Genomic DNA, 23,690 nt, shown 5'->3' on the forward strand with positions numbered 1-23,690 from the left:
CACACACAATGCCCCATATTAACAAAGCAAAAACAGGTTTTTATAAACTATTGCTAATTTATTAAAAATATAAAACTGAAATATCACATTTGCACAAGTATTCAGAGCCTTTACTCAGTACTTTGTTAAAGCACCTTTGGAAGCGATTACAGCCTCGAGTCTTCTTGGGTATAACGCTACAAGCTTGGCACACCTGTATTTGGGGATTTTCTCCCATTCATCTCTGCAGATCCTCTCATGCTCTGTCAGGTTGGATGGGGAGTGTAGTTGCACAGCAATTTTCAGGTCTCTCCAGAAATGTTTGATTGGGTTCAAGTCCGGGCTCTGGCTGGATACTCAAGAACATTCAGACTTGTCCCGAAGCCACTCCTGCGTTACCTTGGCTGTGTGCTTAGGGTCCTGTTGGAAGATGAACCTTCACCCCAGGGGTCCTGAGTGCTCTGGAGCAGGTTTTCATCAAGGATCGCTCTGCACTTTGCTCCGTTCATCTTTGCCTCGATCCTGACTAGTCTCCCAGTCCCTGCAAGGTGTCCTCCAGACGTGACACTTGGCATTCAGGCCAAAGAGTTCAATCTTGGTTTCAACAGACCAGAGAATATTAAACTATACTTGTTCTAGCCTAGGTTTACTATCTCTCTAAAATCAGGTATTAACGCAAGCCTGTTTCAAATTAAAAGTTAAAGGGGTTAATGAGGGGTATGTGGTTAATTACCCTCTTATCCCTAGACACTTCACATGATAACTAAAATATGTCAGATAAAGACATCCCCTGTGTACATCTTAAGCCACACTGCTACGATTTCTCCCCATTGTGGACACTCCTATGTCTGATAAGGCTACTCAGGAAGGAGAAGCTCTTGTGACATAATTTGCACTTGAAGCTGTCTTTGGTGTGAACAGTCTGGTGCTGCTTCACATACCTTGCCTCAGCAAAGCGCTTCCCACACGTGGGGCAGGCATATGGCTTGTCGGCGTCCATCCTAATGCTCGGCCTCCCACATTGTAACCCAATGACACTAGAGGTAGAAGCAAGAGTTTTTGAGCTCCCTCCTTGACCTCTAGACATTGTTTGGGTGTTGTTGGGATTGTGTGCTGTGTTATAGGCTAGGTACCTCTTATGGTGAACGCCCATCCTGACCCTGTCTGTATTGGTGGGGTAACCATGAGGTAGCTGAGGAAGGCTAGACCCAGGTCCAGACCTTCTATGAACCCATTCACCAGGAATTGGACGAGGCCCTGAAGGAGAAGACCGACTGGCTGGTAGACTACCTCCAGCGGGGGCTCCCGTCACTCTCTGTGAAGGCTGAAGCCCAGGGTGACCTGATCTGTTCATCATGGATATTGTGGTGTTTGTATCATAGGAACAGGAGGGTCTATCTTTATCAGCCCCAGACTGCAGACTGGATCCCTGACTGCAGCCTCTGTCTCTCTGATGACCACCAGGACTGAGGTTGTTCAGTCCACCTGTCCACTGGTTGTGTTTTGTGTGGTGGTGGAGTCTCTGTCCCTCACGGTTGGGCCCTAGTTCCGACTCGGGAAGGAAGAGTGATGGCTCCAGATCCAGGGTTTTGATCCGGGGCCAGGGTTTGTGACCACCCACCTCAGAGGTCCAGTCTCTCCCGTCAGCAACACCAGATATCAGCAGGTCCTCATGGACTGCAGACTGTAAACACAAATTTAATAGAAAAGCATACACGTTTATATAAGAAACTGCTGTACACACAGAAACATGACATGATATTATAAAATGTTAACCACAGTCAAGTACCTAACAATATGGAGCCATTGGAGTTTATTATGAAACAATGTCCATATGTGTTGATTCAAGAATGAAATATGTTTTGGTTCAACTGAGTTAAGGGAAACTCGGTCTCTGCAATAATACAAAAATAACCAAGTCAGTCAGCACAGCTACACGTTCTCTCCCCCCCACACACGGACACCTCCCTGTCCCTGCAGACAAAATCTACACCTCACCATGCTGTCAGCCAATCTGCTGTCATGGAGACTAGGTTCGGTTGTTGTTTTGTGTTCGACTGTCTTTTTCTGGTTATGATTAACAGTGTTGTTCCCCAGCCCAGAGTTGAGGACTCTGTTCCATCCACTGACCTCCACTATGTCACCTCTGGTCCTCGCCTGCTCAGTAATGTTGTACCCTGGGCCTTTGGCTGCACCCGTCTGGGTCTGGAAATCCAAGATGGCCACCCAGTCTCTTCTGTTAGCCTCCAGCCAACCACCTGCAGAAGGAGGTTAGAAGATAGACTTTACAAACGTGTCAGAGAAAACGCTACATATGGATTTTTCTTTGGTCAATTACCTGGTCAAGTTAAGATGTGTGTTTTTGTATGCAAACATAAGTTGCTCTATACTGTAATTATTTCCCCCTTACCTTGCTCCCCCATCTTTAGTCCACTCAGCAGGTCAATGCTCTCTGGTCCGTCTTCTATTGTCTCCTCTTTGACCAGCAGCAGATCAGGCTTCCAATCCTCCATGTCTACTGACTGTAAGAGATACAGAGTGAGAGGATGTTGGATCAAGAAATCTGATATGAGCACCCTGCTGTGGAGTATCATCTGATTGGGCAATGAGGGATTGCTATAAGTACTATGCAAACATGTTAGTTTTTGATTACTTTACACACTTTCATGGTTTGATAAGACAACAGCACTCCGACTCTGAGAGGCTTTGTGGATACGAGCTCTGACCTAATACCATTCAGGCAGTAGTTCACAGTGGGCTCACCTCAGTGAGACTGTGTGTGGTCCTATGCTGCTCAGCTAGTTCCTCTGTGGTTTCAGGAGGTGGTGTAGTCTGGTTGTCCTCCATGACCATGGTTCCCTCAGGGTTCCCCAGACCCTCCTCCTTCACCAGCAGCACCTCTGGACCTTCCTCTTCCTAGTAGAGACAGGTGATACAGATTACACAGACATACACTCCCTCAGGTACATACACACAGATAAACACACTTTCAACATGGAGTGTTTACCCATCCCCACTACGTTTGAGTCCTATACTGTAGTTACAGAATGACTTCATTGTTGTTGAACCCATCATGGTGGATATAAATATGATGTTGTGGGTAAATGAGTCAGATTAGTCAAAATCAGACAAACTAACCTATTCTGAATTGTACAGTAAGTGTAAATACTTTGTGTGTAAGTATATTTATTTATATTTAAGTGTATATTGGTTATAAAGCGCTGTTGGGTGTATGCAGAATAGGGTGATATCAGATGTGATATATACTAAAGGGAGTCTCAATGAAAGTCTCAGCATAAAAAAAGTCCCATTTTGTGTTTATTAAACAAATAAGTTTTAAGTACACCATATGAAAACCACATGTACACGTCTCAACAACAAAATTGATAACTTGCATACATGTTCTCATTAAATGTATTGGAAAAACATTTTGTAGTTTAATTAGAAGTAATGAAATAGACATTTGTGAACATCATATAGCCTACACAGTACAAACACAATATGTAACATACTTTTTAGGCCTATATATGCACAGTACAAACACAATATGTAACATACTGTTTAGGCATAGATATATATATATATCTATCACACAATGTCTGGATGCAATATTCAACCCTGAAATCTGTTACTCTTGTTATTCCAAATGTATCTGTGGATTTTTCTGCTGACAATTGTGAGAATTTACATTTGTCTTTAATGCAGGGTTTGATGTAAACGTCAGAAGCTATTGAGTGGAATGTTTTTTCTGCTGGTGTATCCTGAGGTAGCTCCTCTCTGAAAACCTCTTCCCGCAGTGCGTGCAGGCAAACGGCCTCTCTCGCGTATGGACCATATGGTGCCTCTTCAGCTGGTCCTGGCGGGAGAACCGCTTCTCACACTGGGGGCAGCTGTAAGGTTTTTCCCCTGAGTGGACCCTCTGGTGCCTTTTCAGGTCACCAGCCTGAGCGAAGCACACATGACACTGGGTACAGCTGTAGGGTTTCTCTCCAGTGTGGACCCTCTTGTGGATCTCCACCTTCTGTGGGCAGCTGAAGCCTTTGTTACAGAACATGCAGAGGAACCGTTTCTCTTTACTATTGCCTGATGTGGCTCCCCCTCCCTGAGCCTGGACTCTAGCCCTGTCGTTTGAGTTCAATACCTGATCGAAAAGGATGTGGCTGTGAGAATCGGAAAGTGCCATTGAAGTGGACACTGGGTCGTGATCCTTGAACGTGTGTACAAGGGAGTGGGTGGCGACATTTGGATTTGTCTCTAAGCTTTCCCTGTAATCTAAGAAATTTCTGCCCTGCGAGTGTCTGTCTCCTAGGTGACCTTTCCATGTGGGAGGAACGTCGCCCTCCAATTTCACAGTCACCTCATCTACGACTGAACCCTCACCTTTCTTATCTAGGCACCCATCAGAGTATACACTACTACTGTACCGGTTCCATTCCCCTCTAAGCAGATCAGTCTGTGTCTCTAAACCCAAGGATATGTTGCCAGGGTCCATCTCTGTAGTGTAAGAACAAGACAGATCATCATCACCACCAGTGTCTAACGTGTCACCATCTCCACAGGAATGACCCATCCTCTGGTTCTGGTGAAATACCGGTAGGTACTCTGAGCCAGGAGCAGGAGGACAGCCCAGTCTCCACAGCCCCAGTCTCTCTGGGTCTGATCTGTGGTCAGATCCTGTGTGTAAAAGCCTGTGTGTTACAGTTAAAGTCTCGGTGTCTGTCTCTGACTTGAGGACGGCGTTCGGCGTTCCACTGACCTCCATGATGCTGCGTATGGTCCTGGCCTGGGGCACAGCGGAGAGGACCTCCGTGGCCACAGGGGGCGCCACTCCAGCCACTGCCTCGGTCTGGATGTCTCTGCTGTCCTGTGGGTCCTTCTTTCCTTTAGTCATCTGCTGCTTGACCCCAGGACCTGCAGCCTCTACATCTACAGACTGACAAGAAGAGAGAAGGTTATTATCGGTACATGAGTTGAATTGGATAACAATGTGGTACTGAAGTCTCAATGTCCCCTATGGCAAATAAATGAATAACTGAGGCCATCCTTTCTGAAATTAAAATGGGCCACATTTGATTAACTGTAATTTTGATGTAATACTATTACACAAACCTCTATCACGATAACATGCTGGGTTGAGGTTCCACTCCCCTCATCAACAGTGATTGGTCGGTCATCTCTCCATGTGTTGTGTCCCGCTGGCTTCACAAAGCTCCTGTGACCTCCAGTGAGATGTCCTTCACCTGAGAGAGTGATTGGGGGAAAAGAGGTGGTTAGCTACTGTCAATGCTCAATGCTATATTGTACACATGACACTGTCTACAAGTGGCAAGGATGTCCCTTCTTATAACTTCTTGATATACTATTTATTGATTGATTGTGTTCCATGCATCACAATTTTTTATTGAGTATGACAATAGTAAATTCAGTAACTCAAGAATCTGGTTAGAATATGATTTTGTGTCTTTGTGTTAGAATAATGTATTCTTAATTGACCTGCCTGGTAAATAAACATTTTTTGCAAGATAGCTAAGTAATCAGTGGAACTATTACATCAGGCCCAGCCCAGGGCATAAGTGACATAAGTAGTTGCTTAGGAGGCCATCCACTAGTGCCGCCGCCCCCCCCAAAAAAAGTATAGAGTGCCTTGAGAAAGTATACACAACCCTGGACTTTCTCCACATTTTGTTGTGTTACAGCCTGAATTTAAAATTGACTAAATGTGGATCTTTGGGGGTCACTGGCCTACAAACAATACCCCATAATGTCAAAGTGGAATTATGTTTAAAAATTAATAATATATATATATATATATATATATATATATATATATATATATATATATATATATACACACACACACACACACAAATTCAATAAAAAGTTAAGTAATAAGTATTCAAGCATAAATAAGTTCAGGAGTAAACATTTTCTTAACAAATCACAATAAGTTGCATGGACTCACTCTGTGTGCAATAATAGTGTTTAAAATGATTTTTGAATGACTACCTCATCTCTGTACCCCACACATACAGATAAGTGTAAGGTCTCAGTCGAGCAGTGAATTTAAAACAGATTCAACCACAAAGACCAGGGAGGTTTTCCAATACCAATATACAAAAAATGGCATTGAATATCCCTTTGAGCATGGCGAAGTTATTAATTACACTTTAAATGGTGTATCAATACACCCAGTCACTACAAAGATACAGGTGTCCTTACCAACTCAGTTGCCAGAGAGGAAGGAAACCGCTTATGGATTTCACCATGACTCCAACTGTGACTTTAAAACAGTTAGAGTTTAATGGCTGTGATAGGAGAAAACTGAGAATGGATCAACAACATTGTAGTTACTCCACAATACTAATATAAATGACAAGAGTGAAAAGAAGGAAGATTGTACAGAAACAAAAGAAAATTCTAAAAATATGTTTTAATTTTGTCATTATGTGGTAGTGTGTAGATTGGTGAGAAACAATTATAATTAAATTAATTTTAAATTCATGCTGTAACACAACAAAATGTGGAATAAGCCAAGGGGTATGAATACATTCTGAAGGCACTCACCAGCCAGGTTATGAGGTAAACCACAAAATGTGACAACGGAAAGGCAGGCTTCATCAGCGCTGCACACACCACTTTGCAATCTGGAGGCATTTTGTATGTATGTAGTATGCATCTTGAAAACATTTTATATATCCCCCCCTGGCAAAATGTGTAGAATTGCAGGAAATTAACTCTAAAATGTCCTCTGCCTTAACTTTTGTGTAGGGCCCCCAAAAGGCTAGGGCCAGCCCGACCCGCCGGAAAACGTGTGGCGAGACAGCATTTGCTCCAATACTTTAATACCTTCCAAGCAGCAGCAACAAATGCGTTTACCAGACATATTCATTAGTTTATGTCATAGAAAAATGTTTTTCAACTGAAAAGAAAGCAGCCGTTTCTTATTGGACAAGCTTACATAGTACCTCCCCCAATTTCAGCATATTTTCCCCTGTTTATCTAGTAAGGAGGTAGCCCCCACACTTGCTGTGACAGGTGGATTCACTTGTCAGTCACAGTGGTCGCCTAGCTACAGCCTACAGAGCCTCATCAACCACGCCTCTCAACAACTAGTCTGGTTGCACCAGCACCTCGTCAAAGACAGTACAGTATGAAGATAGGCAGAAACTGTTTCTCCAATAGAAATCCCTGATCACGCTTGTAGGCGAAGTCATTGCAACGTTGGCTAGCTTTACTCATGCACAGAAACATGTCATCGGTTCTAACGGTGGTCTCGCGCTGTCAAATCAAAGACACTACTTTGATCTAAAGTTGTGTTTGTTCTCTTATCGAATTCTCAAACCCCGGCCTAGTCTGTTTGGTCTGCTTCACAAGGGTTCCCGGAAGTCTCGCAATGTAGCGTCTCGGTTTAGAAACTCTGTGACCTCGTTGTTTGGCTGTCCTTGCTATCATGGATCATTGGGACGGCCCTACCCCCATTAAAGTTGAACGTTAAAATGGTTAGGACTTGAGGCTAGGGATGTCCCAATGATTTCGGATAGCACTAACATTGTTTGACTCGCAATTTGCCCCTGTCTTCGCTCACGTTCTGTGGGACCTGACTTTGTGGCTGTGTAAACAGTCTTCTCCTGCCTGCCTCAAGAGAGAGCGAACACACATTTTCATGGAAAACAAGAGTATGTGTTAATAAAAGCAATTTAGTCGTTGTCCAAAACTAGGTACAACGATCCAATCTATAGCTATAGTAGACTAGCTAGATAACATTAGCTAGATATGTTTATGCAGCCAGCAGTTAATATTGATTTTTAGAAGTGGGGGAGCCCTTTTTTTTTATCCAGTCCGATACACTCCAAATCAAATTGCGCCGAATACAACAGGTGTAGACCTTACAGTGAAATGCTTACTTCCAAGCCCTTAACCAGTGAAAGTTGCGCCCCTGATTTAGACTCACTGAATAAATGTGTTTGGCACAGGTAAAGAAGATGAAACGATCTGCTGCTGCTACCCAAGGCGTAGGGATACTCAAGTTCCTGAAAGGGTTAGTCAGCCAGTTTATTAGTCCAGTAAACTTCGTTGGCATATTATTTTATGTATTATTGTTTCTGGAGCAAATTCCCCTGTCTTAAAAGTAAAAAAAACTACAAATTCCACCACAGAGCATTCTACACAGACAATATGAACACATTTGTCCAACCATAACAGATGGATAGCTAATGCAGAAAGAGAGAATTTATGGATTCTAGCACCACAATAACTTTCTCAAATACAGAGACAGGCAGCCATCAGTCTTTTTCAACGAGCTTGTCACGTGCATCGTGACCAAGGGTTGAACCCGAAGTCATTTAGAACCATTTTTGTTGTTGTTCCGTTCCACTGTTCCGACCAGCAAAATAAATTACTAAACCGGTTCGACCCTAAGACAAGTGCCCGATGATATAGTTCCTTTCTGTTCATTTGTAAACCTATGAAATATAATTTCGTTATTTTCCGGTTTTCTGTTCTGTTCCCTGAACCGGTTCCAACTTACTGATATGAATTGGTAATGCAGGTTTGGTTAGAATAGAGTGCAATAGAATGAGTCATATTCAATGAAATATACTTAATGAAAGGGGGGGTATTATTTTCAATTAAACTGTTATGTTCTGTTAATTACTGATGTCCCCTTTAAGGCGGGAGCACCCTTGGTCACGCGCAGTGTTGTTCTATGTTATTCTGGTACTAACTAGTTTGAGTAAATGTGAAGCTCCAGTTCAATTACTTGTATTGAGAGTCTTTCTTATTACATAAATAAGTACTAAGTGTTAAGACACTACATAAACTTTAGGAAATAGTTGATTTAATGATTGAATATATGGATTTTACAGGCAATCAATTCCTACAGTGAGCGCCAGGAAACCAACTTCTGGAGGGATGGATGGAGACCAGGACAACACAAATTTAGTGTTTTTTTTTACTTACAAAAACTGTTACAAAGTCTGTGTATAGTGTTAAATGTAACCCTGTCTTACATAAAGATAACATAATTAATCATTTCTGAAGAGCACTGTAATCAGACGAAGAAATAGGTTTGAATACATTAAATGAAGACTTTCAAACCTGTCCTGAGAGATTCCAATTCACATGACCTGACAAAAAATCCAAGCCCTATAGTCATAACATAGATGAAAAGGGAAGCTATCTATAACAATCATTTGTCTACGAATAGGACACAGAATTTTACCTGACCAGGAAAAACTCTAAAACAACCAAACGCGTATATTGGATACTATCCAACAACTGACCAAGTCACATTTCTGGGTAACATCTGAACACATGCGCAGAGGGGAACGGGACAACTTATGCTAAATGTACCTCTTGCCATTCCTCTGTATCGGTCGAGGATCTTGACACTACTGGGACGACTGGCGAGGACCCGCTCTCTAATGGTCCTCTCTGCGCGCTCCCGTGACACCTTCAGTTCCAGTTGCTGTAGTTTCCTCCGCAATCCCCTGTTTTCTTTCTGGCTTTGAGACATTTCTAAACGAAACACTGCATAGTCGTCGTCTACGAGTTTACAGATCTCTGCCACGGCTGCATTCGCTAGCACCTCCATGACGGAGGCTATTTGAGTGTGAAAAACCATACAGTTAGCCATTAGTGGCTACCTAGCTAGCATTACCTAGCATCAACCAGGTCCTGTCTCCAAGGCGAGTTAAAGACTACCTGGGGTGTAAGTATGTAATGCTGTGCAGTTAACTTAGTCATATGTTGAGTTCCAGGATGTTAATAAACGTCTAAATAACAATAAAAACGCTAACGTGGAAATGGTTATTGGTCACTGTTTACTTCCGTTTACTACTACTTCTTCGATGACGTTTAACGGCAGTTGACATCCAATAAATGTTGCATTACCGCCACCTACAAGACTGGAGTATAACTCCCTTATACTTAGCTTGAAAAAATGGTTTAATAATAATAATACAACAAATACACTACCATCTAACACTACAATAACAAAAAAACTCAACTATTTAAATCTATTTAGTCCTACCTCAGGCCAACAGCCTGAAAGGATGGGACACCACCACTTAACACACCCTGTAACTCTTCTGATGTCAAGTCTCGCACTCATAAATACCTCTGCAGCTGCCACCACAACCTCAATTTTCTGCGACTTACGTTCCATCCCTGCAGTACAGTTGATAACCATTGCTATAAATGCCAAAAATCCAATCTTACTGAAACATATCACTTATTGGTTTATTCCTCTGTACTGGTACAGATCTATTACTCACACCACTCCTCTCAGGATCCCTTTACCCATCTTCCTCTACTTTCTTCACTGCCTCAGCATATGTGACTCACCACCTGGATTCAGTCTTATGTAGAAAATGTGAAATTTTATTTTTTATATTGGATAAAAGTAGAGAAACAGATCTACAAAATGGTATCATACACAGCATTTTTGAGTAACAATGGGAAAGTATTTCTACTTTGAAAGTTGATACACTTGTAAACTCACTTTTGAGAAAACAGCCTTTGAATGTTTTGGTACCTACTAGAGCTCTCCTTTGTCTACACCCATTCAGCATTGTTCACACCCTTCTTAAGCCAGCCCCACCCATCTCTTTAAGGATTCACATGAGGTCATGTGCTGAAGACTAAAAGTGGTAGGTGCCTACAATAAGGAAAAATTCCAGGTAAACAGAAAGTGTCCAGATCAACAAAAAAATATATATATTATTAGATGACGCTTAACCAGATACACTTGTCTAAATTGATTGGTCATGTGAAAGAAATGCTATAACCCCCAGCCACATCCAGCGGTGGAAAAAGTACTAAATGGTCATACTTGAGTAAAAGTATAAATCATTTAAAATTCCTTATAATAAACCAGATGGCACAATTGTATTAAAAAAATGTAATTATTGCCACATAGCCAGGGGCACAATGTACTTAAGTATCAAAAGTAAATGTAAAAATATAAACCATTTCAACTTCCTTATATTAAGCAAACCAGAAGGTACAATTTATATTTTTTTTATTGATGTATAGCCAGGGGTACACTCCAACACTCAGACATTATTTTCAAACAATGAAAATCAAATGTTATTGGTCACATACACATGGTTAGCAGATGTTAATGTGAGTGTAGCGAAATGCTTGTGTTTCTAGTTCTGACAATGCAGTAATATCTAACAAGTAATCTAACAAATTCACAACTACCTTATACACACACAAATGTAAAGGGATGAATTTACACATTTCTTTGTCTCATGCCCGTCTGCACACTTCTCACACCTTGGACCCTCCCGCCTACACACTGCTGCCACATGCCCATGAGCTTGACATCTGTAATAACGGAATGTATTCGTCACAAAAGCTCGTACAGGATAACCTATTTATCCTAACATCACTTTGTTGGGCAAAGACTCAAAATCAACTCAAAAGAATAGACGATGACTCTTCTATTTAACCACTCTCGCCACCCTGTCTGCGTCGCACTAAACAACGAGCATCACAAACACCGGGAATCTTCCCCTTCAGTTGGTCAACTTTCACATTTACCGCTACCCCTTTACTGCTATCACTCCTTTCAATGGTGCCCTTTTCTTGAGAGCAAAACAATTCACATCTCTTGCCCCAATTTGTTTAACACAAAGCACCGGATCCGTCTCACCAGCAGAAAAACTAACAATAATCAAAATACAATTTTTGGTTATCCTCACTGATTCCACAGGAACAAACTGTTTTCACCCACCCTGAAATCACAAATGGATCAGCCAAAAGGCAAGGGTCCACTTTTTCCAAAAACTTCACTCCTACTGTCACAGACTCATCTTTATCCTGACCCTCGGTGCAAGCTTCAGGCTCCGAGAACTCCATCACACCTACCACCTCCGATACTTCACCCTCATTCACTTCCATTTCTCCTCCTGTTTTCAGCTCCCTCTGCTTACACGTTCTACCATTCTTCTTTAATAAACCCATCTCCCTTTTTGTGATCAATTTTTAACCAACTCAAGCTCACCCTCTTCCTCCCTCTCTCTCTTAGACCACATCTGACTCTTTTCCCCTCCATTCCTCTTCCATATTCCAAGTATGTCTCCTTATGATACTACTGCACTTCTCCTGACATACATCTTGTTCTTGCCTTCTCAAGGGACGCAATTTAACCGGCTGTCACAATCTCCGTACAATCAGCACAAACCCCTCGGGATGTAGCACTCAACAGTGCATCCCTACTTGCAAAGCAGCTGCTTGGTCTTGATATTTTTCTTTATCAAAATCTCCACGACACTTTTCCATTTAAAAAAACCACGCCCCTCTTTGTCCCGGAGTCATCGACTCGCTCAGACCCTGTGCCTTCCATGGTGACATCACCATGCTGTAAATGAATTAATAGATTGTTTAATAGAGGCATTACAGACCCGCAGTTTAACACCTGAAAGTTTGTTTGTTAACCAGCCATATTGACGTGATGTTATTAGCTAGCTCTCCAATTTGATGTGGCCCATCAATCAATGTAGCCTATATCATGTCTGTCAGCAGCAATCGTGATTAAACACTCCTATAAACAATGTTGAAAAGGGAATGAAATTAAATGTTAGCTAACTTCCTTCGGTAAGCCTACATTGCTTGGGTCTACTTACCACTATATGTTTAGCCAACTGTACAAAGTTTTACATGGAATAATCAGAAATGTGTAGGTCTGACTATTCTCTTCAAGAGGTGATGATATTATGACCAAATAGTTAACATTTATTTAACAATCCCTTAAAAAAGGCACGTAGTTGTAAATGGTTTTAGCAGAGCGGTCTATCCTTGCCTTTAAAAAAAATTGAAAACGACCTATAGACCAAGAAAGATTTCCAAAGAAAGAGTTCCAAACCTCTGCCGATAACAGCTCATTTTCAGTTTCTCTACCCACTCAGACCACTGACAGTCCTAGCAAAATTCTTGAGAAATTGTTCTTTGCTAAGAAGTTCTTTGCCTCTTTTTGACAGTTTTAATTTAAAAACAAGCACAGTAAGGTATTTAGATAAAAATGGCAGCATTGGACCTTTAAAAGAATGTGACAAGTCATTTTGGAATATCAAGTAGAGGTGCAAATGCATTCATGTTTAATATTTTACCCCAGTTACCACAAGCCCTGAAGCCTTCATGCCATTTACTGCAAACAGCTTGAGGTCAAGGACTGTTTGTAAAGATCTCAAACCACAAATTAAAGATTTAGATAACTGAGTTCACAAGCTTTTATTATTTAAGTAACAAAACAGTTAAGAGGGACTTGACTTGAGCATGTTTTGGTCGTTGTTCCAGGTAGCCTAGCTGTTAAGAGCGTTGGACCAGTAACCAGAAAGAATCCCAAAGCAGAATAGGGGAAAAGATCTGTCGATGTGCCCTTGAGCAAGGCACTTGACCCCAATTTATCCTGTAAGTCGCTCTTCATAAGAGCGTCTGCTGAATCAGTGGTTCCTAAACGGTGGGGCTAAGTCAGTCTGGCTTTCAACATACTTTTGAAAGTTGTAATAGTAGAATGCACAAGGTGACATTTCCAAATTGTGTAGTGCATCATCAGTATTCCTCTTGTCATGTTAGTCATTGCATACCTTAGACAGCTATTTAGAACTTGTCAGAAATGTCCAGATCAAGTAAGCCATGTCAGCTAACAATTTTTAGCCCATAGATTTTGTAGTAATGTTTGAGTCACTCAAATTTCACAAATACATATTAGACATGGCAAAATATATAGAATTGCAAGAGAATTAGCTTTAAAGAGGCAAAATGTTCTCTCCGCCAACAAGAGGGGTGTGAACAGTCTGTCATGAACAGTGCTTGTACCCATAGAAATAGATGTGGTAGGCGCGGGATGTTCCCCAATATTGGGAGGTGGGGGTTGGGGCGGAGTTTGGGAACCCCTGTGCTAAATTACTTAAATATAAAAATGTGATGAACACAGTGACATGGTGACATATTTCAGTATAAATACAGCCAACTTTGTGTGTGTGGCTGAGTAAGTCAATTGTTGAGTGGCAATGTTTGCTACAATTGGCATAGTTTGCCTTAGCAAAGCGCTTCCCACACGTGGGGCAGGTGTACGTCATAACGCTCAGCCTCCCACATTGTGACCCAATGACACTCGGAGGTAGAAGCAGGAACCACCATCTTTGAGCTCCCTCCTCAAGCCATTGTTTGGGTGTTGTTGGGATTGTGTTATGTTATGGGCTAGGTTCTCCTTATATGTTCTCATGATGAATGCCAATCCTGATCCTGTCTGTATTTGTGGGGTAACCTCTCGTGGACAGATTCATGTCAGTTTTGTAAAGAGGAATGGTCAAAAATTCCTCCTGACCGTTGTGCAGGTCTGATCCGCAACTACAGAAAACGTTTGGTTGAGGTTATTGCTGCCAAAAGGAGGGTCAACCAGTTATTAAATCCAAGGGTTCACATACTTTTCCCACCCTGCACTGTGAATGTTTACATGGTGTGTTCAATAAAGACATGAAAACGTATAATAGTTTGTGTGTTGTTAGACTAAGCAGACTGTTTGTCTATTGTTGTGACTTAGATAAAGATCAGATCAAATTATGACCAATTTATGCAGAAATCCAGGTTCTGTGAGGAGCCTTGGACCAGATGACGGCAGGCCTTGACTGCTGTGTCAACTCAGATGGCCAGGTTCAAATTATGGGCAAAGCACCGAAGCCACAGATCTGGGAACTCTTCAAAAGCCTTGATCATGTTTGTTGCGTTGTCTGTGGTTATTCTTGTTGATCCCCCACTCTTCCAGCATATTCTCACAAAACTCCCTGATGTTGTGAGCTGAGTGATCTTCTGGGAAGAACTGTGTTTCCAGGCAGTTTGATTCCAGTTGCCAGTCTGGGGTGAGGTAATGGATAGTGAAGCTGATGTAGGGTTGAGACGACCCCTGCTTTCACTGGTCCAGAGGTCAGTAGTTGCAGCAAACCATGTGCCTTGAGCCAACATTTTTCCAACATCAGCTTAAACCTGGTTGTACAGGCTTAGGATTCAGTCTTGGAATTGATCAGTAGAAAACCCTTTTGCAATTACGTTAGCACATCTGAAAACTGTTTTGATTAAAGAAGCAATAAAATTGGCCATCTTTAGACTAGTTGAGTATCTGGAGCATCAGCATTTGTGGGTTCGATTACAGGCTCAAAATGGCCAGAAACAAAGAACATTCTTCTGAAACTCGTCAGTCTATTCTTGTACTGGGAAATGATGGCTATTCCATGCGAGAAATTGCCAAGAAACTGAAGATCTCATACAACGCTGTGTACTACTCCCTTCACAGAACAGCACAAACTGGCCCTAACCAGAATAGAAATAGGAGAAGGAGGCCTCGGTGCACAACTGAGCAAGAGGACAAGCACATTAGAGTGTCTGAAACGGATTTTGTTTTGAATTTTTTTTGCTTCCATGAGCTAGTTAGATTTATTTTGACCAGCACTGTAGGCGCGCGGGACAACTTTACCAGCATCATAGCATACGTATCGATGAATCGTTGTGACTTATGAAATACAAGTGATAGTGTAATCAATGTGTAATAACTACGTAAAAATTAATTAAAGCGTTCAATTATTATGTGACATGCAGTCGTGTTCAGCTCCTGATTGGTCAACAAGCTTATTTGACGTGTATATTTTTTGACATGCCAAGACCCTAACGGCGTTCCATAGAAATCCTGGTTGAGAATGAAATGACTGAACAAATGAAAAACGAAACAGCACAGCAAGGTAGTGAAAGAAATAGGTTTTGATTATGTTTTACTGTTAATGGGGACATACGTAAATGCCAACAAAATAACTTTTTGGTCTGTGTGGTGTGTGTAACCTTTTAACTGGGCAAGTCAGTTAAAAACAAATTCTTATTTACAATGAAGGCCTACCCCGGCCCAACCCGGACGACGCTGGGCCAATTGTGCGGCGTACTATGGGACTCCCAATCACGGCCGGATGTGATACAGGCTGGATTCGAACCAGGGACTGTAGTGACACCTCTTGCACTGAAATGCAGTGCCTTGGACCGCTGCGTCCATGTGTGTGTAACTATTTAACTGTAATAGAATGCTTAAAAAGGCAGCAAAATTTTTTTTATATCGGTTATCGGTACTGGGTTTTTTTTGTCAAGGAAAATATCGGTATCGCCAAAAAATGTCATATTGGTGCATCACTAGTTGTTACATTATAATTATTATTCACTCACACAGTCTATCATCTTCTGTGTTGCATGAGTATATGCAATGACCCCCATGCACAATTTACATAAATACAAATGAGTCTTAAGAAGACAGTGACAGTAATTGCAATTAACCCAACAATTGACAAATACAGGAGCCTTGTATAGGAGTCTATAGTCTCTCTCGTTGGAACACTTTTACAACCAAGTCGATGACTGACGGATTTTAACTTCACAAAATATGTTGGTTGGGTAACTAAACTACATAACATGCTATCGTGTGCAATGGGCGAATAGAGTCTGCAGACACACGACACATACAGCAGCAGAACAACGTGAAGTGTTTTTAAAAGACTAGGTAACACTGAAAGCTTCAGTTTACATTATTGACAAGCTATTAGCAAGTTAGACAGACAAACCATGACATTTTCCCCCATTCCGAAGTCACCACATCATGCATTGAGCTAAAAGTTAACTTAGCTTGCATTTGCTATAAAGTAGCGTGGTGGTCACGAAGATGACTCAAGAGATTTGAAGTGTTGATTTGAAGTTGTTTTTTGCATGTTCTGCAGATAGGGTGACCATCTTCGATTAAGTTTCCCTCAGCACTCTTGTTAAACCCAAAATACGACCACACTTCAGATTTGGTCCTCTTAGAAGGCTGAAAAATCTCTTGAGTGCTGTCACTGACTCCCGCCATGTTTTCACACAAATCAAAACCCACGTTGCATGCTGCGCCTATGTCAGACTGTTGCTAACTTTGGTTGATGCTGGACAGTATTTACTGATTTAATGATAATTATAATTTGAAAACGGTAATACCAACCGTTGATAATTTTACCATTAACCAATTTTACCATGGTTTTACCATGGTTTATCGTGAAACGGTAACCATTTCATCCTTACAAGGTAGCATATTAATGAGATCAGACGTGGTACCATAATATATACTGTTAGGTTCTAAATCAGCAATTCCAGTCCTCGTGGGCCTGATTGGTGTCACACTTTCCCCCCATCCCTAGCAAACACACCTGATTTTAAACTAATTGCATTTTTATTAACTGAATATCATGATTAGTTGATTATTGGAGTGTGGTGTGTTGGCTGGGGCAAAAGTGTGACAACAATCAGGCCCCCGAGGACTGGAGTTGCCCAGGCCTGTTCTAAATTAACAGAGTAAAAACTCAGATGATTATTAAAGCTAAAACCACGTTTATTCACCCAATGGGTCAGACAGCTGAACAGACAGACATGTTCCCACCAGCACAAATATATATACCCCAATTTAGGTGAAGTCTCCTCCTTTCCTCTAGACATGACATCTTTATTACTAGGCAGGAAGTTCAGTGATGTGGGTAATAAACTGTTCCTTCTCCCTTAATGTGACCCGACCCAGCCCCATTCCTCACTAAACCACATCTCTCCCCCCCCAAAAAAAATATTTGGAGGGAGTTGAAAGTCCGTGTTGCCCAGCAACAGCCCCAAAACATCACTGCTCTAGAGGAGATCTGCATGGAGGAATGTCAAAATACCAGCAACAGTGTGTGAAAACCTTGAAGACTTACAGAAAACGTTTGACCTCTGTCATTGCCAACAAAGGGTATATAACAAAGTATTGAGAAACTTTTGTTATTGACCAAATACTTATTTTCCACCATAATTTGCAAATAAATTCATAAAAAATCCTACAATGTGATTTTTTTTTCTCATTTTGTCTGTCATAGTTGAAGTGTACCTATGATGAAAATTACAGGCCTCTCTCATCTTTTTAAGTCAGAACTTGCACAATTGGTGGCTGACTAAATACTTTTTTGCCCCACTGTAGATTACTGGAACCATGTCCTGTGGTCTGATGAGACCAAGATGAACTTATTTGGTTCAGATGGTGTCAAGCGTGTTTGGCGGCAACCAGGTGATGAGTACAAAGACAAGTGTGGCTTGCCTACAGTCAAGCATGGTGGTGGGAGTGTCATGGTCTGGAGCTGCATGAGTGCTGCCGGCACTGGGGAGCTACAGTTCATTGAGGGAACCATGAATGCCAACATGTACTGTGACATACTGAAGCAGAGCATGATCCCCTCCCTTCGGAGACTGGGCCGCTGGGCAGTATTCCAACATGATAACGACCCCAAACACACCTCCAAGACGACCACTGCCTTGCTAAAGAAGCTGAGGGTAAAGGTGATGGACTGGCCAAGCATGTCTCCAGACCTAAACCCTATTGAGCATCTGTGGGGCATCCTCAAACAGAAGGTGTCTCTAACATCCACCAGCTCCATGATGTCGTCATGGAGGAGTGGAAGAGGACTCCAGTGGCAACCTGTGAAGCTCTGGTGAACTCCATGCCCGAGAGGGTTAAGGCAGTGCTGGAAAATGATGGTGGCCACACAAAATATTGACACTTTGGGCCCACTTTTGTTGCCAGCGGTTTAGACATTAATGGCTGTGTGTTGCGTTATTTTGAGGGGACAGCAAATTTACACTGTTATACAAGCTGTACACACTACTTTACATTGTAGCAAAGTGTAATTTCTTCAGTGTTGTCACATGAAAAGATATACTCAAATATTTACAAAAATGTGAGGGGTGTACATGTCATATATCAAACAATGGCTGTATGCAATATTCTACCCAGGAATATTCAACACAGATCTCTTACTTTCATTATTCCAAATGAATCTGGGGATCTTTTCTGCAGACAATGAAAATTAATCTGTCTTTAATGCAAGGTTTGATCGAAAAGTCAGAAGCTATCGAATGGAATGGGTACTTTCTATGTTATAAAGTGGAATGGTTTTTCTGCTGGTGTATCCGGAGGTAGCTCCTCTCTGAGAACCTCTTCCCGCAGTGCGTACAGGCAAACGGCCTTTCTCCCATGTGGACCTTCATGTGCATCTTCAGCTGGTTCTGGTGGGTGAAACTCTTCTCACACTGGGGGCAGCTGTATGATTTGTCGCCTGTGTGGACCCTTTGGTGCCTTTTCAGGCTGAAAGAGTGGGAGAAGCACATATGACACTGGGTACAGCTGAAGGGTTTCTCTCCTGTGTGGACCCTCTGGTGCCTCTTCAGGCTGCCAGCCTCAGCAAAGCGCATGTGACACTGGGTACAGCTGTATGGTTTCACCCCTGTGTGGACCCTCTGGTGGATCTCTACCTTCTGGGGGCAGCTGAAGCCTTTGTTACAGAACATGCAGAGGAACCGCTTCTCTTTGATATTGCCTGATGTGGCTCCCCCTCCTTGAGTCTGGGCTGTAGCCCTGTCGTTTGAGTTCAATACTTGATCGAAAAGAACCCGGCTGTGTGAATCGGAAGGCCCCATTGACGTGGACACTGGGTTACGATCCCTGAAAGCATGTGGAGGGGAGTGGGTCGTCTCTATGTTCTCCGTGTAATCTAAGAAATCTCTGCCTTGTGAGTGTCCTTCTAAGTGAGTCTCATCTGCATTCCATGTCAGAGGAGCGTTGCCCTCCACTTTCACCTCATCTACCACTATAACCTCCCCTTTCTTATCTAGGCACCCTTCTGAGTACACACCACTACTGTACCGGTTCCAGTCCCCTCTAGACAGATCAGTCTGTCTCTCTAAACCCAAGGATATGTTGACAGGGTCCATCTCTGTAGCGTAAGAACAAGATGAATCACCACCAGTGTCTAACGTGTCACCATCATCATCTCCATGGGAATTAACCGTCCTCTCGCTCTGGTGAAATACCGGTAAATACTCTGAGCCAGGAGCAGGAGTACAGCCCAGTCGCTCAAGCCCCACTGGGTCTGATCTGTGGTCAGATCCTGTGTGTAAGAGCCTGTGTGGTACAGTTAAAGTCTCTGTGTCTGTCTCTGACTTGAGGACGGCGTTCGGCATTCCACTGACCTCCATGATGCTGCTTTGGATCCTGGGCGGCGCGGTAGCAATGGTAGGGTCTCCAGTCTGGATGTCTCTGCTGTGCCGTTGGTCCTCCTCTCCTTCAGACGTTTCCTGCTTGACCCCAGGACATGCAACCTCTGCATCTGCAGACTGATACAAGAAGAGAGGAGGTTATTACCGGTACATGAGTTGAATTGGATAACAATGTCATAGGGAAGTCTCACAAGCTCCCCTATGGCAGACAAATTAGTCCATGTAAGCAAGTGAATAGCTGAGGCGAGCCCTTCAGAAATAAATGTTGCACATTTGATTTACAAACTCTCCTTTTTAATGCAGCACAATTACACTAACCTCTATCATGATAACGTGCCTGGTTGAGGTTCCACTCCCCTCATCTATAGATATGGGTTGGTCATCTCTTAACGCGTTGTGTCCCGCTGGCTTCACAAAGCGCCTATGGCTTCCAGTGAGATGTCCTTCACCTGAGAATGATTGGGGGAAGAGGTGGTTAGGTTGGGTACTGTTACTGCTCAACAGTATATATTGTACACTATTGACACTGTATAGAATTGGAAAGGATGTTAGGTAACACTTCGTATAACTTCTTTATATACTATTTGTTTTCAATTAGTAAATCATCGAAACGGCAGTAAATCAAAAATCTGGTTAAAATATGAAAGTGTCTGTGCTAGATCGACAGTTAGTAATCAGGGCAATTAATGTATAGTGTCCAAAAACTGACCAAGACCCAATTCTGGTTAACCATATGTGTGTAACAAATCTAGTGACACATGCACAAAGTGGAACGGGGCGATACGCCCTGAGCTCAGCCTTCTGCAAAATGTACCTCTTGCCAATCCTCTGTATCGGTCGAGAATATTGACACTTCTGGGAGGACTGGCGAGGACGCGCTCTCGCCTTGTCCTCTCTGCGCGCTCCCGTGCCATCTTCAGTTCCAGTAGCTGGAGTTTCCTCCGTAATGCCCCGTTTTCCTTCTGGCTTTGAGAAATTTCCAAACGAAACACTGCATAGTCGTCGTCTACGAGTTTACATATCTCTGCCACGGCTGCATTCGCTAGAACCTCCATGACGGAGGCTATTTGAGTGTGAAAAACCATACAGTTAGCCATTGTTAGCTAACATGAACTGCTATATAGCTTAGTTACCTAGATAACATCTATCAACCAAGTCCTGTCTCCAACACGAATTAATGACTACCCGGAGCAGGTATGTGATGCTGTGCAGTTAAATTAGTCATTTTGAGTTCTGTGGAGTTAATATCTAAATAAAAACGCTATCGTGGAAATTGTTCTTGGTCATGTTCACTTCCAATTACTTCTTCTTTACATTTCCATTGGCGAATCGCAACCAACTGAAATATGTAAATACCGCCACCTTCCGCAGTGGAGTGTGAGGACGGTCACGGTCTCCCTACTCCTATTCTATAACTCTGAATTTCTAATAAAATAAAATTCCCTACAAACCTCACTACCCCCCCCCTCTAAAAAAAAAAGACCACCCAATCCCCATCTCAGACCTACCTCTCTAACCCTATCAAATAAACTCTCCCTTTCTACATCATAATACATGTTCAACCCTTCTCTACCATACACCCATCACACATTCCAGTACCATGTTTCCCGATTAATTTCAAAGAAGGATTTAATCCCGTATGCCCCAATCTCATTCTGCACAACATAACTTCCTCCCTTATATTCCAATTACAAGACACTATCTTATTGTCTCAGACCAACTCTTGTTATCGCCCTCTGAACAATCTTCTTGACCCTAACCAGTCAGGCTTCTAGACAGGTCACTCAACCGAGACTGCTCTCCTCTGTGTCACGGAGGCTCTCCGCACTGCTGTCCTCTGTTCTCATCCTCCTATATCTATCCTCTGCATTCGACACTGCGAACCATCAGATCCTCCTCTCACCCTCTAAGGGCTGGACGTCTCAGTCTCTGTATACTCTTGGAATGCATCTTACCTGGCAGGCCACTCTTGCCAGGTGACGTGGAGAGGATCTGTGTCTGCACCGCATACTCTCACTACTGGTGTACCCCACTGCTCGGTTCTAGGCCCTCTTCTCTGTATACACAATCACTCACCTCCTTCATATTCTCACATGGTCTCCCCTATCATTGCTATGCGGATAACACTAAACTACTTTTCTCCCCCCCTTCTGAAACCCAGGTGGCAGCACGTATCTCTGCTTGCGAGCACTATTATTCTGTAGAAAATAATAAAAATAAAGAAAAGTGTGTAGGTGTGTCCAAACTTTTGACTGGTACTGTATAGAGAAGACAGGCAGGGTGAGTGTAGACCGCTGTGTGTCCTATGCAATGAGCTGTTAGCTAATGAGAGCATGAAACCCTCAAATGAAAAGGCATCTGAACACCAAGCATCCAAGCAATAAAGACAAGACAGGTGACTTTAAAAAAAGCCAATGTCAATATCTGGAGGCCTCACAAGATTCATAAAATAACGTATGCACTGCAGATTGATGAATCCACAGATGTGGCTAACCATGCAATTCTAATGGTCTATGTCAGACACGCCTGGGATAATAACTTTGAGGAACAGTTCCTTTTTAGTGCTGATTTGCCCACCATCACTACTGTCTTTACCACAATGGATATGTACCTGGGCTCTGTGAGACTGGCCTGGGATGGGTGCGTCAGTGTGACCACTGATGGGGAAGCTGCCATGAAGGGAAAGCACTCCGGAGAAGTAAAGCGGATACTGGAGAGAGCACTGAGTGTGATGTGGAACCACTGTTTCCTGCACAGGGAGGCATTGGCAGCGAAGGACATGGTGCATGAGCTCCACGCCACTCTCCAGGATGTGATCAAGTGTGTCAATTATATCTAAAAGAGTTCCACAAAAAGCTGGTGTTTCCAGTCCTTCTGTAGGGATGAGGGGCGAGCACCAGCAGGTGCTTTATCATGCAGAGGTCCGCTGGCTTTCCAAGGGTAAAGTGCTGGGTCGCTTTTAAGAGCTTCAAGCAGAGATTGCTGTTAAACATCTTGTTAAGCTGCAGGGAAAGTTGAGACTACTTCCCGGAGGAGAACAGGAGACAATACGACTGGGTTCAGGACCCCGAGTGGAGATGGGAAGAATCACGCTGCCAAGCAACAAAGAGAATCAGCTGGTGGAGATGTCATTTGACCGCGGACTGAGCATGCACGTCCCGGGAAATGACACTGCCAAAGTTCTGGTGCAGCTTAGTGGGAGAGCATCCTGCTCTCGCCTGTCATGCAATTAGAATCATGCTACCTTTCAGCAGTACCTATCTGTGTGAAAGTGGCTTCTCTGCTATGGCCGTGCTGAAAACTAAAAGCAGAAACAAACTGGACAGCCAGCATGACCTCTGAATTGCCTTGTCAACCATCATCTCAGAGTTCGATAAACGTATAAAACTGAAAAAACACCCCCAGTTTTCCCACGCACACACACACACACACAATCAATAAACAGGTTAATGAGTTATTGTTCAGTAGGTTAATTATTATTGTTAATTAATTCTGAAATTTTATTAAACTGGTTATAAACAGACACCTTCAAAAAAAAAATGAAGGTTGTGAAACTATTCACATGGTAATTGGTGATTATTAACTCCTAATGATTGTTCTTTTTTCTATTTTAAAAACTGGTATGTGTTACT

General features: G+C 42.6%; 2 protein-coding genes across 2 annotated transcripts; both read right to left on the minus strand.

Moving 5' to 3' along the window:
* Positions 1–37: 37 nt before the first annotated feature.
* LOC116376430 (uncharacterized) lies at positions 38–9,820 on the minus strand. The gene is made up of 7 exons (XM_031836578.1): positions 9,331–9,820; positions 5,089–5,219; positions 4,736–4,912; positions 2,743–2,895; positions 2,390–2,501; positions 2,110–2,237; positions 38–1,663 (listed from the first exon to the last, which is right to left on the minus strand). The coding sequence occupies exons 1-7, from the start codon at positions 9,611–9,613 to the stop codon at positions 794–796; spliced, it is 1,854 nt and encodes a 617-aa protein (XP_031692438.1). The 5' UTR covers positions 9,614–9,820; the 3' UTR covers positions 38–793.
* Positions 9,821–18,656: 8,836 nt separating this feature from the next.
* On the minus strand, positions 18,657–21,370 carry LOC109901174 (gastrula zinc finger protein 5-1-like). The gene is made up of 3 exons (XM_020497220.2): positions 20,873–21,370; positions 20,377–20,507; positions 18,657–20,175 (listed from the first exon to the last, which is right to left on the minus strand). Exons 1-3 carry the CDS (start codon positions 21,153–21,155, stop codon positions 18,940–18,942), a joined length of 1,650 nt encoding a protein of 549 aa, XP_020352809.1. The 5' UTR covers positions 21,156–21,370; the 3' UTR covers positions 18,657–18,939.
* Positions 21,371–23,690: the final 2,320 nt, after the last annotated feature.

The sequence above is a fragment of the Oncorhynchus kisutch genome, linkage group LG12 (assembly GCF_002021735.2).
Source record: "Oncorhynchus kisutch isolate 150728-3 linkage group LG12, Okis_V2, whole genome shotgun sequence".
In the NCBI taxonomy this organism is placed as follows: domain Eukaryota; kingdom Metazoa; phylum Chordata; class Actinopteri; order Salmoniformes; family Salmonidae; genus Oncorhynchus; species Oncorhynchus kisutch.

Coding starts and splice junctions, on each gene's coding strand:
- LOC116376430 (XM_031836578.1), bottom strand. CDS start 9,613: ATGGCTAACTGTATGGTTTTTCACACTCAAATAGCCTCCGTCATGGAG. Junction 4,913..5,088: donor AGCATGTTATCGTGATAGAG/GTTTGTGTAATA, acceptor TCTTCTTGTCAG/TCTGTAGATGTAGAGGCTGC. Junction 2,238..2,389: donor ACTAAAGATGGGGGAGCAAG/GTAAGGGGGAAA, acceptor CTCCTTCTGCAG/GTGGTTGGCTGGAGGCTAAC.
- LOC109901174 (XM_020497220.2), bottom strand. CDS start 21,155: ATGGCTAACTGTATGGTTTTTCACACTCAAATAGCCTCCGTCATGGAG. Junction 20,508..20,872: donor ATACAGAGGATTGGCAAGAG/GTACATTTTGCA, acceptor AATCATTCTCAG/GTGAAGGACATCTCACTGGA. Junction 20,176..20,376: donor GGCACGTTATCATGATAGAG/GTTAGTGTAATT, acceptor TTCTTGTATCAG/TCTGCAGATGCAGAGGTTGC.